Genomic DNA, 14395 nt, shown 5'->3' on the forward strand with positions numbered 1-14395 from the left:
CTGAAGTTGGTGTACTGCATGGGCTACACAGTTGCTGACTTGAACAATAAAATCAAGTGAAATCGTAGATTGTTTACACCACAGAAGAGGCTATTTTACCCTTTGTGTCAGCATTGGGTCTCCAATAGAGCTGTTGACTGGTTCTACCTTCCAGCATCTTCTCTGTGACCTTGTAGATGTGAATTGATTGGAATCCAAGGTACTTTCAATTATCTTACTATGATGCCCCCAGAAAGTGTAATCAACTGCTGTAAGTGCAAATCATTTGTTTATAAATCCATAATCTAGCCTTTTAAAGCAAGCTCATTTAATGTATGGATTGCAATTCTCTTACTGAAGAATTTCAAGATTTAATGAGTCTTAAATTCCTTTTAAATTTGCTATAGTTTTTTTTAATCAATTATGTATTCTTCACTTAAAAATGTTTTGTTTTAATTGGAAGTTGTGATAATTTTGTTTGTTATCCAAGAATTAACTTCTCAATCAGTTCAAAGAGCAAGCAGTAGATACAGGTAGTCCCCGAGTTACGAACGTCCAACTTACGGCTAACTCGTACTTACGAACTGAGGGAGGAGAACGCCGCCTGCCATTTTAAGTCAGATCGTGACGCCATCTGCCATTTTAAGTCGTTGCTGTTGACACTGTGTTGAGTGTGTAACTTTGTATTTGGCTTAAATTTTTCTTAGCAAGATTCACCCTGACCCCATCACCCCCCCCCCAGTTTCGGTGGGCTGGTGGCGCAATGAAATCGGCGCCGGGCTGGAGAACAGAGGTTCCCGAGTTCGATCCAGTCACAGACAGCTCCCGTGCTGGGTTGATATCCATCCAGTGACTCCTGTACTATCCGTGCCAGGTTGATGTCAAGCTTGCAACTCGACCTCGTTAAAAAAAAATACTGCCACCTCCAGTTTAAATTCCCACATGGAATATTGTGGAGGATCAAATACCCAAACCCAGCACAGCCCCCACTTGTCCCATTTATCGAGCAGAAGGTTTCCTTGATATCCCAACCAATGTTAATCTGTCAATTAGTATCAATAAAATGGATTATTTGGTCATTATCATATTTTGAGATTACCTAGTTGAGCTACTAATTTTCCTATATCATAACAGTGAATACAAGCCAGAAATTGATTTGCTGAGTAAAGCCATTTTGGGGCTATTGAGGTTGTGAAATAGTCAATTAATAAACATAAGTTTTCCATCAAAATAAATTTTGCATATTTTTCTTCCTTGTTGTGTAGTGCTTTTTCAATATCGGCTTCCTTTGTCTTGGAAATCTGAGGCTTCCTATTTTATAATTTCCATGAATTTGTGTGCAGTTAGCTTATCCTTTTGGCAGCTTTAAGGTATAACGGCTCTGTTTTATAGTTTTGGAATTGTATAACCCCTTCATTGTGATGAAGCTCCTTCAGTTAACACCAGATTGGGCTTGATCTAAATGGTTATTCAGTCTCGCTTTCTGTGGTATTCCCATGGCTGCATTTAGCTTTTGAGGCCCAGTTGTCTAAATCACACTTCATAGTTTGTTGTCAGAACAGTCCCTCAGAGAGAGCTATCATGTCCCACTGGTTGTCTTAACAACACACTCAAAAATGTTAGAGGGACTCGGCAGGCCAGGCAGTGTCTATGACAAAATGAACAGTCAATGTTTCAAGCTGAAACCCTTCGGTAGGACTGGAAAAAAAGCTGAGGAGTAGATTTGAAAGGGGGGGGGGGGAGGAGAGAGAGAAACATCAGGCGATAGATGAAACTTGGAGGGGGAGGGATGAAGCAAAGAGTGAGGAAGTTGATTGGTGAAAGAAACAGAAGGCCATGGATGAAAGAAAAGGTGGTGGGGAGCACCAGAGGGAGGTGATCAGCTGGCAAAGAGATAACATGAGAGAGGGGAACAAGGGGATGGGAAATGGTGAAATGAGGAGACATTACTGGAAATGTGAAAAATTGATGTTCATGCCATCAGGTTCGAGGCTACCCAAATGGAATATAAGGTGTTGTTTTTCCAATGTAAGTGTGGCCTTATTCCGAAAGTGGAGGAGGCCATGGATGAACATATGGGAATGGAAGGTGGAATTAAAATGAGTGGTCGCTGGGAGATCCTGCTTCTTCTGGCAGACAGAGTGTAGATGCTTGGCAAAATGGTCTCTCAATCTACGTTGGATCTCACCGATTATACAATGAGGCCACACTGGGAGCACCGAACACAGTAAATGACCCCCAACAGACTTCAGGTGAAGTGTTGCCTCATCTGGAAGGACTGTTTGGGGCACTACCTTTTTGGTAGTGAGGAAGGATTGTCCCAGTAGTTTTTTGACAGTTTGCTGTGTTTAAAAAAAAATTGTTTAATTATTTTTCGGTGTCTCTGATAATTAGATATTTTTTTAAAACTTTGAATATATTGAAATAATTTTAAATAAACAACGTATTTAACTGATACTAATTAGCAATAATATTGAACAAAGTAAATGCTATAATACATTGTTTGCCTGTGCACTCATAGGAATGTGGCCTTGCTTAAACATGCCAGCTTTAACTCATAAAAAGGGGTAGGATGCAACACAAAATACATCTCTTTTGCTCATTAGGATGAAACTGCCTCTAGCCCAGTGCTGAAATCAGAATCAGATTTATTATTACCAGCATGAGACGTGAAGTTTGTTAAATTAGCAGCAGCAGTTCAATGCAATACATAATCTAGCAGAGAGAGAAATAAGAGAATAATAAAATAAAACATCATAAATAAACAAGAAGATCAATTGTGTGTATTGAATAGATTTTTAAAAAACAGAGATACTTCAATGTCCATTTAGGAATTGAATGGCAAAGGGGGAGAAGCTGTTCCTGAATCGCTGAGTGTGTGCCTTCAGGCATCTGTATCTCCTACCTTTATAGTAACAGTGAGAAAAGGGCATCCCTTGGGAGCTCAACGTCCTCAATAATGGACACTGCCTTTCTGAGACACCACTCGCTAAAGATGTCCTGGGTACTTTGTAGGCTAGTGCCCAAGATGGAGCTAACTAGATTTACAACCTTCTGCCACCTCTTTCAGTCCTGTGCAGTAGCCCCTCCATATCAGACAGTGATGCAGCCTGTTAGAATGCTCTTCACGGTACAACAACAGAAGTTTTTGAGTGTATTTGTTGCCAAATCTCTTCAAACTCTTAATGAAGTATAGCCACTGTCTTGCCATCTTTATGCAGATGAGGTGGTGGGGGCTGATAGCAGAGAGGTGGATAGTTCAACAGGCTGTCTACATCTTTTACCATTTGTATTGATGCTGCTGTTGCATGTGTTTGTGTTCTCAATTACCTTTCCAAAAGCTGATCTTTCACTTTGAATGGAATGGGATAGAGATTTTCAGGGGTCAGTGGGAATATTGCATTTCTTCAGGGCAGTTTTCTGTCCTTTCTGGCCTTGGCAATCTTTCCTGTCTGGCCTTGGCAATCTTTCCCCATGATGAAGCTTTGAATAGACAGAACTACTCTCTTGCTGTCAGTGCAATCTTCCTCTCTTTATATCTTGTGATTTGAAGTTGGACTATCATTGAGCAAAATGCAAGAAACAAAAAAATATATATTAAGGGTAGGTACCAAAATGTCACAGATAGCAGGATTAAAACAAAAGGGGAAAAATTGGCAGGTGGAAGAATAAGGAAATAGTAGAAAATTGCTAAATTTCCAAATTCTGTATTTGCATTTTAATTGAAAAAGAAAAAAAGTAACCTGTTGGCTCTGCTCTGAGAAATCCTATATTTAAATGAGAAGAAAATTAATTTAAATCATTGCCATTGCAATCAAATAATCAAGTTGCTCTTATACAAATGCTTCACAAATATGGCTTTATTTGTGTTGCCTATTTTTCTATCTTCCAACTTCCTTGAATTTTAGTGTCTTGAGCTTTAACTGGTTCAGATGAAAAGTCTGAAGCATTAATTCTGCTTCCCTCTCTCGAGGTGTTAGTTGACCCAAGGGCTGTCAGCAATTCTTTTTAATTTCATATTTTCACATTTGCATTGGGCATGGTTTATATAAATACATAATTTTTCTTTTATCCTAGTAATGTCCTACTTGAAGAATTCTTTTTGTCCATCAGGTTTTCTGCATATTTCTTTTATCTTGCTTACCTTTACTGCTTTCAGCAGCATTAGCTTGCTGTATCTCAAAGCTGCTGTGATATTATTGGTAGCAATGTCAGTAATCATAGACTTAAGATCTCTTTTTGTTTCCATTTCCCTCTGACCCTCTTCAATGATTTAAATCTCAAATTTTAATCATGATTTTAACCATCAGTATTGATCTTCCTCTGACTAAAGATGGTCAATCCTCACAATCCGTGGATTCCTCATCTTCAGGCCCTGTCCCAATAAACTTCCAGTGTAGTCCCAATGAATACTGAACTCTTATTTTTATACCCATTTCTTCTACCAGGAGGCCAACTCCACTATTTCCTTTCACTGTGTGACTCCCTTTAAATCTGAACTTCAATGGAACTTATACATTTTTTTCACTGCAAACTTCTATCCACTTTTGCTCTCTTTCCCCTGAACATGTTTTTTTTTCCCATTGTGGTCCAATGCTAGGATTGTCATGATACCTGTTGATAAAAGTTTTGCTGTTTTCTGATAGGTATTTTGCTTCCACAAAGTAGAGATGCTATTTTCTAAAACTTTCTACTACTTTACCCAGATTTTGATTCAACCATTGAATGCTAGATTGTTGTGACCTCTGACGGTCTTCCTTCGGCATTCTCCATGCATGTGATCATCCAAGTTATTATCTTCCCAAGGTCCAAAATGTTAATCTTTTCCTCACAGAACAATTTCAAACTTTCATCTTTGCTATTTCTTTCCGGACACTAAAATCTCATTTTCAATATGAATGTCCACACCTCTCCCAAGCTTCAGAATGACTGAGGACTGTCAGGAATCTGTTTTCTCTTGACTGCTGATTAAATTAGAATCCATCCATGGCTGCCATCTCTACCAGTTTGAGCAACCGTTTTGTTTAATCTGGGTCCATGCTTGGTTTATTTTGGTGAATTTTGTGAAAAAAAATTATGTACTACGTTGAGCATTCTTTGTTTTAATGCTATACAGATCTTTTCTGTTGTTACTTTCAGGCACATTGATTGCTGTGGTGCCATTTCCAGGTTTTGCTTATACTAAAATTTCACTATCTTTAACTTTTCATCTTCTCTTTTCCACTACCACCACCCACTGGCTTTTCACATCGTCCATTTCACTTTCATCCCATACTCAAACTCCAGTTTCACTTCTGGGCACAGGCTTGTATCCATCACACAGAATAAATCAACAGATACACCAGCTGTGCTTCCTCCTGTGAGCACTTCATCCTGCAAGTGCCTCTCAACTCTGTTGACTGAGCAGCCTCTTATACCAGTTTTTCATTTTCTTTTTTGAAAATCTCTATAAACCCAACAGTGTTTTTATACCCCTCTTTCTGCATCATCACCTTTGCATAATCTGTCATTTAATTCCTTCTACCTCTCCTATCACAGACCTTTTGTTCCTCCTTCCTTATATGTTCAATTTACTAATGTTTCTTTTGTGTCAATTCGGATTAAAGATATCTCACTGAAAAGTTAACTCTGTTTTTCTTTCCACAGATGCTGCCTGTTCTGCTGGGCATTCCTAGCATTTTAAAAAATTTTCGTATCATCACTTGTTCTGCTAATCAATTTGTTAGGTGGTGTGGGATTTTTACTTAGAGAATAGAATAATTATGTATTGAAGTGGGAGCACATAGGAACACAGAATTTCTGATTTTTGGAATGACAATGTCAGTTGGAGGAAATGTCATGAGAACAAAATAGTCGGCAGTAGCACTGACTATATGGAATATTTCTGTTCTTCAGTGCAGAAGTGTGAAAGACTGTGCTTTTAAAAGATACTTTACAAGTTTTGTCCAAGGGATGGATTGGAGGTGTTTTGAGTGATGTGAATATTCTGCTTCAAATCTGGCAGTTGTGAGCATTTCGTTATTTTTTTTTGTTCCATATCAAAAGAAATTAAGCTAGCACAACCTAGACAGCACAAACAAAAGTGATTACATGACAGATGGGGAATTGTGGGCTTCAACCTACATTATGCTGCTCAGGATGCAGTGCAATGGGTCACAAGTCAGTAGCAAAGGTAGCTATAAAGTTCCAAGGTAAATAAGTCATAACCTTGTTGAAGTACTTCATTTGTATTTAAATATATATTTACAGTGTAAACCAGAATACAAAGTCCCAGGGCTGTATGTTATCGACTCAATTGTGCGCCAGTCCCGTCATCAGTTTGGTCCAGAAAAGGATGTGTTTGCTCCCAGATTTTGCAAGAACATCAATACAACTTTCCAGAACTTGTACAAATGTCCTGCTGATGACAAGGTATGTGTTTTGCCTCCAATCTTTCTAATGTATTATACAGAGTTAATTATTACATTGATTTAACACATTGTAACTAAGAAGTTTGGTTTCTTTTGAAGAAGCATATTAATTAGGTTCTGAGATGAATAAATCCAGCACGAACTTTACTTTTTTTAAGTGAACAATGCGGGCTAATTCATATTTGCAATGGAACTAGCTTCGGTGGTTGAATTTTTAAAATTTAATCAAATTTGTTTAGAGTAATTGAATTTTGCAGACAATTAACTGGTCAGAGATAGAAAAGGTAAAGTAAGTAGGAGATCAGTGAAAATGGGGTGAAAAAATATAAATGCATACTCAGAATAGAACATAAAACAGTATGGCACAGGGACATACATGTTGTCAAGTGATGTCTGCACTGACCGTGATGCCAATCTAACTTAATCCCATCTGCGTTCACAAGGTCCATATCCATATATTCCTTGCCTGTTCATCTGCCTGTCTAGATACTCTGTAAATGCTGTTATCATATTTGTTTGCACCAATTCCCCTGCCTGCAAGTTCCAGCAAATGCCTCTCTGTATTTTAAAATAAACTTGCTTCTCAGATCTCCTTTTCAATTCCGCCCTTTCACTTTAAAACTCTGTCCTTTCATGTTTGACTCTTTCATCCTAGAAAACTGATTGACTATCTACCCTTTCTATGCCTGCCATCATTTTATTTATTTCTGTCGGGTTCCCCATCAGCTCCCTACACTCGAGAATAAATCATTTTGTCCAGTTTTTTTTTGACAGTACTGACAAACCTAGGAAGCATCCTGCACCCACTCCAACCCCTCCATATCCTTTAACTTGATAATCAATTTACAATGGGAGATAGAAAAGGCATGTAATAAGGGCAATGCTGCAATAGTCATGGGGATGGGGTATTTCAGTATGCAGGTAGAATGGGAAAATTAGTTTGGTGCTGGATCCCAAGAGAGGGAATTTGTAAAATGCCAATGAGAATAGCTTTTTAGGGCAGCTTGTGGTTGAACCCACTAGGGGAAAGGAATTCTGGATTGGATGTTCTGTAATGAATCAGATTTGATTAGGGATCTTAAAGTAAAGGATTCCCTAGGAGTCAGTGATCATAATATTATAGAATTCACTCTACAGTTTGAGAGGGAGAAGCTAAAGTCAGATGTATAAGTATTACAGTGGCGTAAAGGGAATTATAAAGGTATGAGAGAGGCAAAGTTAGCCTGACTTCACTGGTTGGGAAAATGTTGCAGTCCATTATGATGAGGTTTCAGGGTACTTAGAGGCACATGATAAAATAGGTCAAAGCCAGCATGGTTTCCTTAAGGGAAAATTTTGCCTGAAAAATCCATTGGAATTCTATGAGGAAGTAACAAGCAGGATAGACAAAGGAGAATTAATGGACCTTTTGTCTTTGGATTTTCAGAAGGCCTTTGACAAGGTGCCTCATATGAGGTAGCTTAACATCTACAAGCCCGTAGTATTATAGAAAAGATACTAGTATGCATAGCAGTCCTGACGAAGGGTCTCGGCCAGAAACGTCAACAGTGCTTCTCACTGTAGATGCTGCCTGGCCTGCTGTGTTCCACCAGCGTTTTGTGTGTTTTGTAGCATGCATAGTATACTGGCTGAATGGCAGGTGGTAAAGCGTAGGAATAAAGGGGGCCTTTTTTAGTTGGCTGTCAGTGACTAGTAGTGCTCTGCAGAGGTCTGTGTTGGGACTGCTTTTTTAATAGTATATGTTAATGATTTGGATGATTGATTTGATGGTTTTGTGGTTAAATTTGTGGATGATTCAAAAAAGGAATGGACAAAAGTGGCAGATGGAATATAGTGTAAGGAAGTGTAAGGTCATGTATTTTGGCAGAAGGAATACAGACAGAGTATTTTCTAAATGGGAATAAAGTTCAAACTTAAGAGTTGCAAAAGGACTTGGGAGTGCTTGTGCAAGATTCCCTGAAGCTTAACTTGCTGGTTGAGTCAGTGGTAAGGAAGGCAAATGCAATGTTAGCATTAATTTTGAGAGGATTAGAATATAAGAGCAAGGATGTAGTGCTGAGACTTTGTAAGGCATTGGTCAGACCAACTTGGAGTATTGTGAGTAGTTTTGAGCCTCTCGGCATGGATGGTAATGGGTCAGGTACTAAAATATAAAGTGGCTGTGAGGATGGTACTGTCAGAATTATTCTGGCAGTTGTTGAAGGTCTAATCAAAAGATAGTTGTCCTTTGAATAGTGGAGAAAGCCAAGCACAGTTAAGTGGGATTGAGGCAAAAAAGTAAAAGGATGACTGACTGAGAAAGTGGACTGTTTTGCTTTTGAACTGGACTTTGATCATTCATATATGTATTCATGAGAAAATCAAAATTAATTTTAGCTAGACATTCAAATTTGTTTCCACCTTCCCCTTCAAAAATTGACCATGATTCCTGATACACTGCAGTCTCAGGATACAATTTCTGTTTAATACTAGATAGTGGATAATGCTCACTGTTTATAAACTGAACATTTGAAGTATTCATGGGGCTAAATTATAATGTTTTTGCTTCCCTCAACTCCCCACTTTCTGCCAAAATTGACAATAAGCTTTAAACTCTAACCTCTACTGCTTATTTGCACCTTTGAAATAAAGTGGCTACATACTGCTGAAACTATGCAAATACACTGACTGGTATAAGATATGTTGGTGTGAAATCCACCATAAGAGTAACTTATGCATTGTTAACACACTAACTTAATATGCTGACATTAAATTTTACACTGAGTTTATTCATGTAAACGACAAATCTAATATTTCTTTTTATTTTTATATGATCAAACCTGGGTTCTCTTGATCAGTGACATACTACTTTACCCGATGATGTTTTCAGAAGGTTTGGATACACTCTAATTTCCCAACAATGTCTTCACTATTATTTGCAATGAAGGCTGCGGGAATAGTTACTTTTCTGACAAAGAACATTTTTTCTCATTGTTCTGCTCTCAACAGAGGCATACTGATGCTGGGAATCTTTGGCAATTATAGAAATTAGTATTTCAGACATAAGAACTTAAGAAGTAGGAGTAGGCCATCCGGCCCATCGAGCCTGCCCCACCATTCAATAAGATCACGGCTGATCTTTCGGTAAACTCAACTCCATCTACATGCCTTTTCCCCATAACCCTTAATTCCCCGACTATGTAAAAATCTATCTAACTGTATCTTAAATATATTTGGTGAAGACTCCTCAACTGTTTCCTTGGGCAAGGAATTCCACAGATTCCCTGCTCTCTGAGGAAAAAACAGTTTCTCCTCATCTCCATCCTAAATCCTCTGCCCTGAACCTTGAAGCAATGTCCCCTAGTTCTAGTCTCACCTACCAATGGAAACAATTTTTCTACTATCTTATCTATCCCTTTCAAAATGTTGTATATTTCTATAAGATCCCCTCTTATTCTTCTGAATTCCAGAGAGTATAGTCCTAGGCGACTCAATCTCTCCTAATAGGTTAACCCCTTCATCTCTGGAATCAACCTGGTGAACCTCCTCTGAACTGCTTCCAAAGCCAGTATATCCTTTCTCAAGTATGGAGACCAGAACTGCACACTATTCCAGGGGCAGCCTCGCCAGTACCCTGTATAGTTGCAGCATGAACTCCCTGCTCTTGAATTCAGTCCCTCTAGCAATAAATACCAACATTCTGTTTGCCTTCTTAATAGCTTGTTGTACCTGCAAGCCAACTTCTTGTAATTCATGAACAAACACTCCCAAGTGCCTCTGCACTTCTATTATTCCTTTCAAAGTGGATGATCTCACATTTACCAACGATGTATTCCCTCAGCCAGTCCTTGGCCCACTCACCTAACCTATCCGTATCCCTCTGCAGACTCTCCACATCTGTACAATTTGTTATTCCACTCAGTTTAGAGTCATCAGCAAATTTTGCCAAGCTGCACTCACTCCCTGCTTCCAAATCACCAATGTAAGTGGTAAACAGCTGCGGGCCCAGCATCGACCCCTGCAGCACCCCACTCACCACCGACTACCAACTGGAGAAACACCCATTTATATCAACTCTCTGCCTTCTATTGGTTAACCAATCCGCTACCCATGCCAATACATTTCCTCCAACTCCATGCATCCTTAGCTTATTTATAAGCCTCTTGTGCGGCACCTTATCGAACACCTTCTGGAAATCCAAGTAGATGACATCCACCTGTTCCTGTCTATCCACTGCACTCACTGTGTCCTCAAAGAACTCCAGTAAGTTTGTCAAACAAGACCTGCCCTTTCTGAATCCATGCTGTGTCTGTCTAATGGAACCCTTTCTTTCTAAATGTTTCGCTACTTCTTCCTTAATAACAGCTTCAGGAATCTTCCTCCTACAGATGTTAAGGTAACTGGCCTATAGCTGCCCGTCTTTTGCCTACATCCTTGATGTGGCATGACATTTGCCATCTTCCAATCCGCCAGGACCTGCCCAGAGTCTAGAGAGTTTTGGTAAATGATTACCAATGCATCTACTCTAACCTCCGAAAATTCCCTCAGTACCCTGGGATGCATCCCATCAGGACCAGGTGACTTAATCTACCTTCAGGTACTCTAGTTTATTCTAGACCCTCTAGGCTAATGACATTTCATAGAAACATAGAAAAACATAGAAAATCTACAGCACAATACAGACCTTTCGGTCCACGAAGTTGTGCCGAACATGCCCCTACCTTAGAAATGACTAGGCTTATCCATAGCCCTCTATTTTTCTAAGCTCCATTTACCTTTCCCAAAAGTCTCTTAAAAGACCCTTTCATTAGTTCCATTGAAATATGATGAGTGTCATCAATATGAATGCTCATGTCAGAAGGTTCTTTGGCAACGTGGGAGGTGGTGCCTCATGCTTGATTTTGTAAAAAAAAAATTACCAAGCTAACTCTTCCAAAGTAATTCATTACTGTTATAATTGGAATAATATAATATTATGCTAGAAGCTGTTGAAGACTATAAAGCAAAAGTTTGCTGATGTCTTTAGTACTGGTATACTTACTGCTGTTCCTGTATTAATCAGTCCAGATTGAGCAGTATAAAAATGCAGTGTCTCTTTAAAGGTGGCCTACAATCAAGTTCAAGTCAAATTTATTGTCATTTAACTATATACATGTATATAACCATGTAATGTGTATAGAAATGAGACAAAGTTTCTTCGAACCAGAAGTACACTTTACACACGATGAATTGGAATAAAATCTACAGATGAATCACACATAAATAAAAAAATAAAGTGCATTAACCTTAAATATTGGAAGGTATGGAGCAGATTAAGTAACACTTTGAATACAGTGTGGCTGTGAGTTGAGAACTTTCATGGCCTAGGAGAAGAAACATTCTCATCCTGACTGTTGTTGTTTTTATGCATTGTAATCTCCTGCCTGATGGTAGAAAGTCAGAGGATGCTGAGTAGGATGGGTGGGATCATTACTAATATTAAGGGCCCTGTTTTGCATTGCTCCTGATAAATGTCCCAGATGGATGGTAGGGAGACCCCTATGATCCTCTCAGCAGTTCCCACAGTCCTTTGTAGGGACTTCTTTCTGGTCCCATCGCTCGACTGCTCCCATACCAGATGGAGATGCAACTTGTTGGGACGCTCTAAATGGTGCTCAGGTAAAATGTAAGTTGGGGGGTGGGTGGAGGCGCTGCTGTGCCTTCTTGTACAGGAAAATGATATTAAGGGCTAGGTGAGGTCATCTGTGACGTGAACTCCCAGGAATTTGGTGTATTTAACTCTCTAAGGAGGAGCATGTACTCACAGGGGGGGGGGGGGGGGGGTTTGTCTACACATTCCTGACATCCATAGTGAGTTCCTTATGTATTAATGGAGATCATTTCAGGTAGAATTATCAGAAAATAAATTGCATGCCACAAGGAAGCATTGATTATCACATATTAGTAGTAAGGTGGTAGTTAAATGCATAAAAGGTACTGTCATTGGGAACAATAAAAGCTGCAGCCAGAATTCTGAAGATTAAAAATCTGCAAATTAACTAGATCAAGGGCAAACTGTAAACTGGATTGTTGACTGTTGTACTATTTCCTTCTTCTTAACTGAAGAAGTTAAGCAATATTCCTTTCCACAGTTAAAATTAAAGAAGCAGACACTTTTTAGTTTTGCTCATGTGCAGAAGTATTTTGTCTTGGAATTCAATATAAATGAATTCTAGGAGTGAAATTTGTAAAACTCCTCTTGTACTTCATGAAGACTGAAATTTAAATTCCACCTTAGATGTGGCTTGTGTTTGTGTCATTGTATATAGCTGTACAGAGCTTCTGGGTTTACTGTAAATTTCGATGTATAAACCGACCCCCATTTTCAAGATTTTAAAAAGTGACTTTTTCATGTTACCTTTGTATAAGCCGACCCCTTTTGTAGAGGTTTTTGATTTAACCAGAAAAGATCACAAGATCTCACATGCCAGTACTCAGCTTTGCTGGATCCGGAACCTGGAAATTTAGTGAACCAGTACCTGCTAAGAAAATAAGCCTACACATTGTAGAGCGTTATAAGCAAATTCTTAATAAATAAATCAGGGAAGGAAGTTTTGGATTAGGTTCCCAATGGTACTCAGTATTGAGTTTGTGACCACCATGTACAAAAGATTAAAACGAATGCGATATGATGCTTGCTTCAAGCTGAAAGTTGTTGATTTTGCTAAAGGAACGAATAATTCTGCAGCTGCTAAGAAATTTAGTGTAATTGAGAAACAAGTGAGAGAGTGGAGAAAGGCAGATGACATTTTGAGGGAAATGCCAAAGACATAATGTGCAAACTGCGGGAAACCATGCCAGTGGCCGGAACTTGAAGGAAAAGTTGTAAAGTGGGTGAATCACCAGCAATCATCTGGATACATTGTTACCAGAGAAATTATTCGAGCTCAAGCGTCAAAATGGGCTGAAAAAGACAGTGAGGTCAGCGAAAATTTCAAAGCTATGCGAAGTTGGTGCACCCAATTTATGAATAGACGTAATCTTGTGTTGAGACAAAAAACAAAGATTGCTCAGAAAATTCCTGTGGGGTGTTGTTTACATTCAAGAATGCTGCTGGATGGACAAAGCAGGTTGCTTGAAGTGGGTTAAAGAGATGTGGCATTGACGTCCCAAAGGTTTCAGGAAGGAAAAGTCACTACTTGTCTGGGACATGTTCAAAGCGCATTTGTCAGGTGAGACAAAAGCAGCATTGAAAGCTGAAAATACGGACATTGCAGTCATCCCCGGTGGTTTGATGTCCGTGCTCCAGCCACGAGATGTGAGCTTAAACAAGCCATTCAAAGAATTCATGCTTCGACAGTGGAATGAAATTGACTCAAAAACAGCCAATAAATACGACCTGTCTTCCGTGTATTTGTTTTTTCAAAATTGGACCCTCTGTATAAGCTGACTCCCTAATTTTAGGACCAAGATTTAGGGCAAAATTCTCAGCTTATACACCGGGATTTACAGCATACTTATTTTCTGTTTTTGCCTGCTTTAACTTCAATTATTCTATTGAATTTGGGAATAAAACCTAGAAGATTCCTGAGTGAAGCAACCAAATAAAGGTTTATGTACTGAACAAGCCAAAACCATTTTAATCCTTCCCTCTTAAAGCTAGTATTTAATACTTCAAAAACTCCAAAACTTTCATCTATAAATTTGAATAACACATGCAGCTAATTACTTTTCATTTTCTCAAACCAAGCAAGAATGGGGAAGCACAATTTTTGATAGATCCTTTAGCTCACACCATGAATTTGAAAACTTAAGATCAATAACATTACCAACATTTCCCCTTCTCCAATTCATAGGAACCAGTTTCTTTACTGTGTGTACAGTTGCAAGAAAAGGTTTGTGAACCCTTTGCCAAATGGTCTCAGCCGGAAATGTTGACTGTACTTGTTCCACAGATACTGCCTGGCCTGCTGAGTTCCTCTAGCATTTTGTATGTGTCCTTTGCAAATACCTGTTTTTCTGCATTAATTACTCATAAAATGAGGTCT

The 14395-nt window shown here is 38.9% G+C and overlaps 1 protein-coding gene across 3 annotated transcripts in view; it reads left to right on the forward strand.

Moving 5' to 3' along the window:
* Positions 1-14395, forward strand: part of scaf8 (SR-related CTD-associated factor 8) — a 216263-nt gene that overhangs the window by 61411 nt on the left and 140457 nt on the right. For all 3 annotated transcript variants that reach the window (XR_009515130.1, XM_059986058.1, XM_059986057.1), the window contains exon 4: positions 6229-6390. Coding sequence is in view for 2 of the 3 variants with exons in the window: in XM_059986058.1 (XP_059842041.1) it covers positions 6229-6390 (162 nt within the window). In the remaining variant the exon portion in view is untranslated. The remainder of the gene's footprint in view (positions 1-6228; positions 6391-14395) is intronic.

The sequence above is a fragment of the Hypanus sabinus genome, chromosome 12 (assembly GCF_030144855.1).
Source record: "Hypanus sabinus isolate sHypSab1 chromosome 12, sHypSab1.hap1, whole genome shotgun sequence".
Taxonomy (NCBI): domain Eukaryota; kingdom Metazoa; phylum Chordata; class Chondrichthyes; order Myliobatiformes; family Dasyatidae; genus Hypanus; species Hypanus sabinus.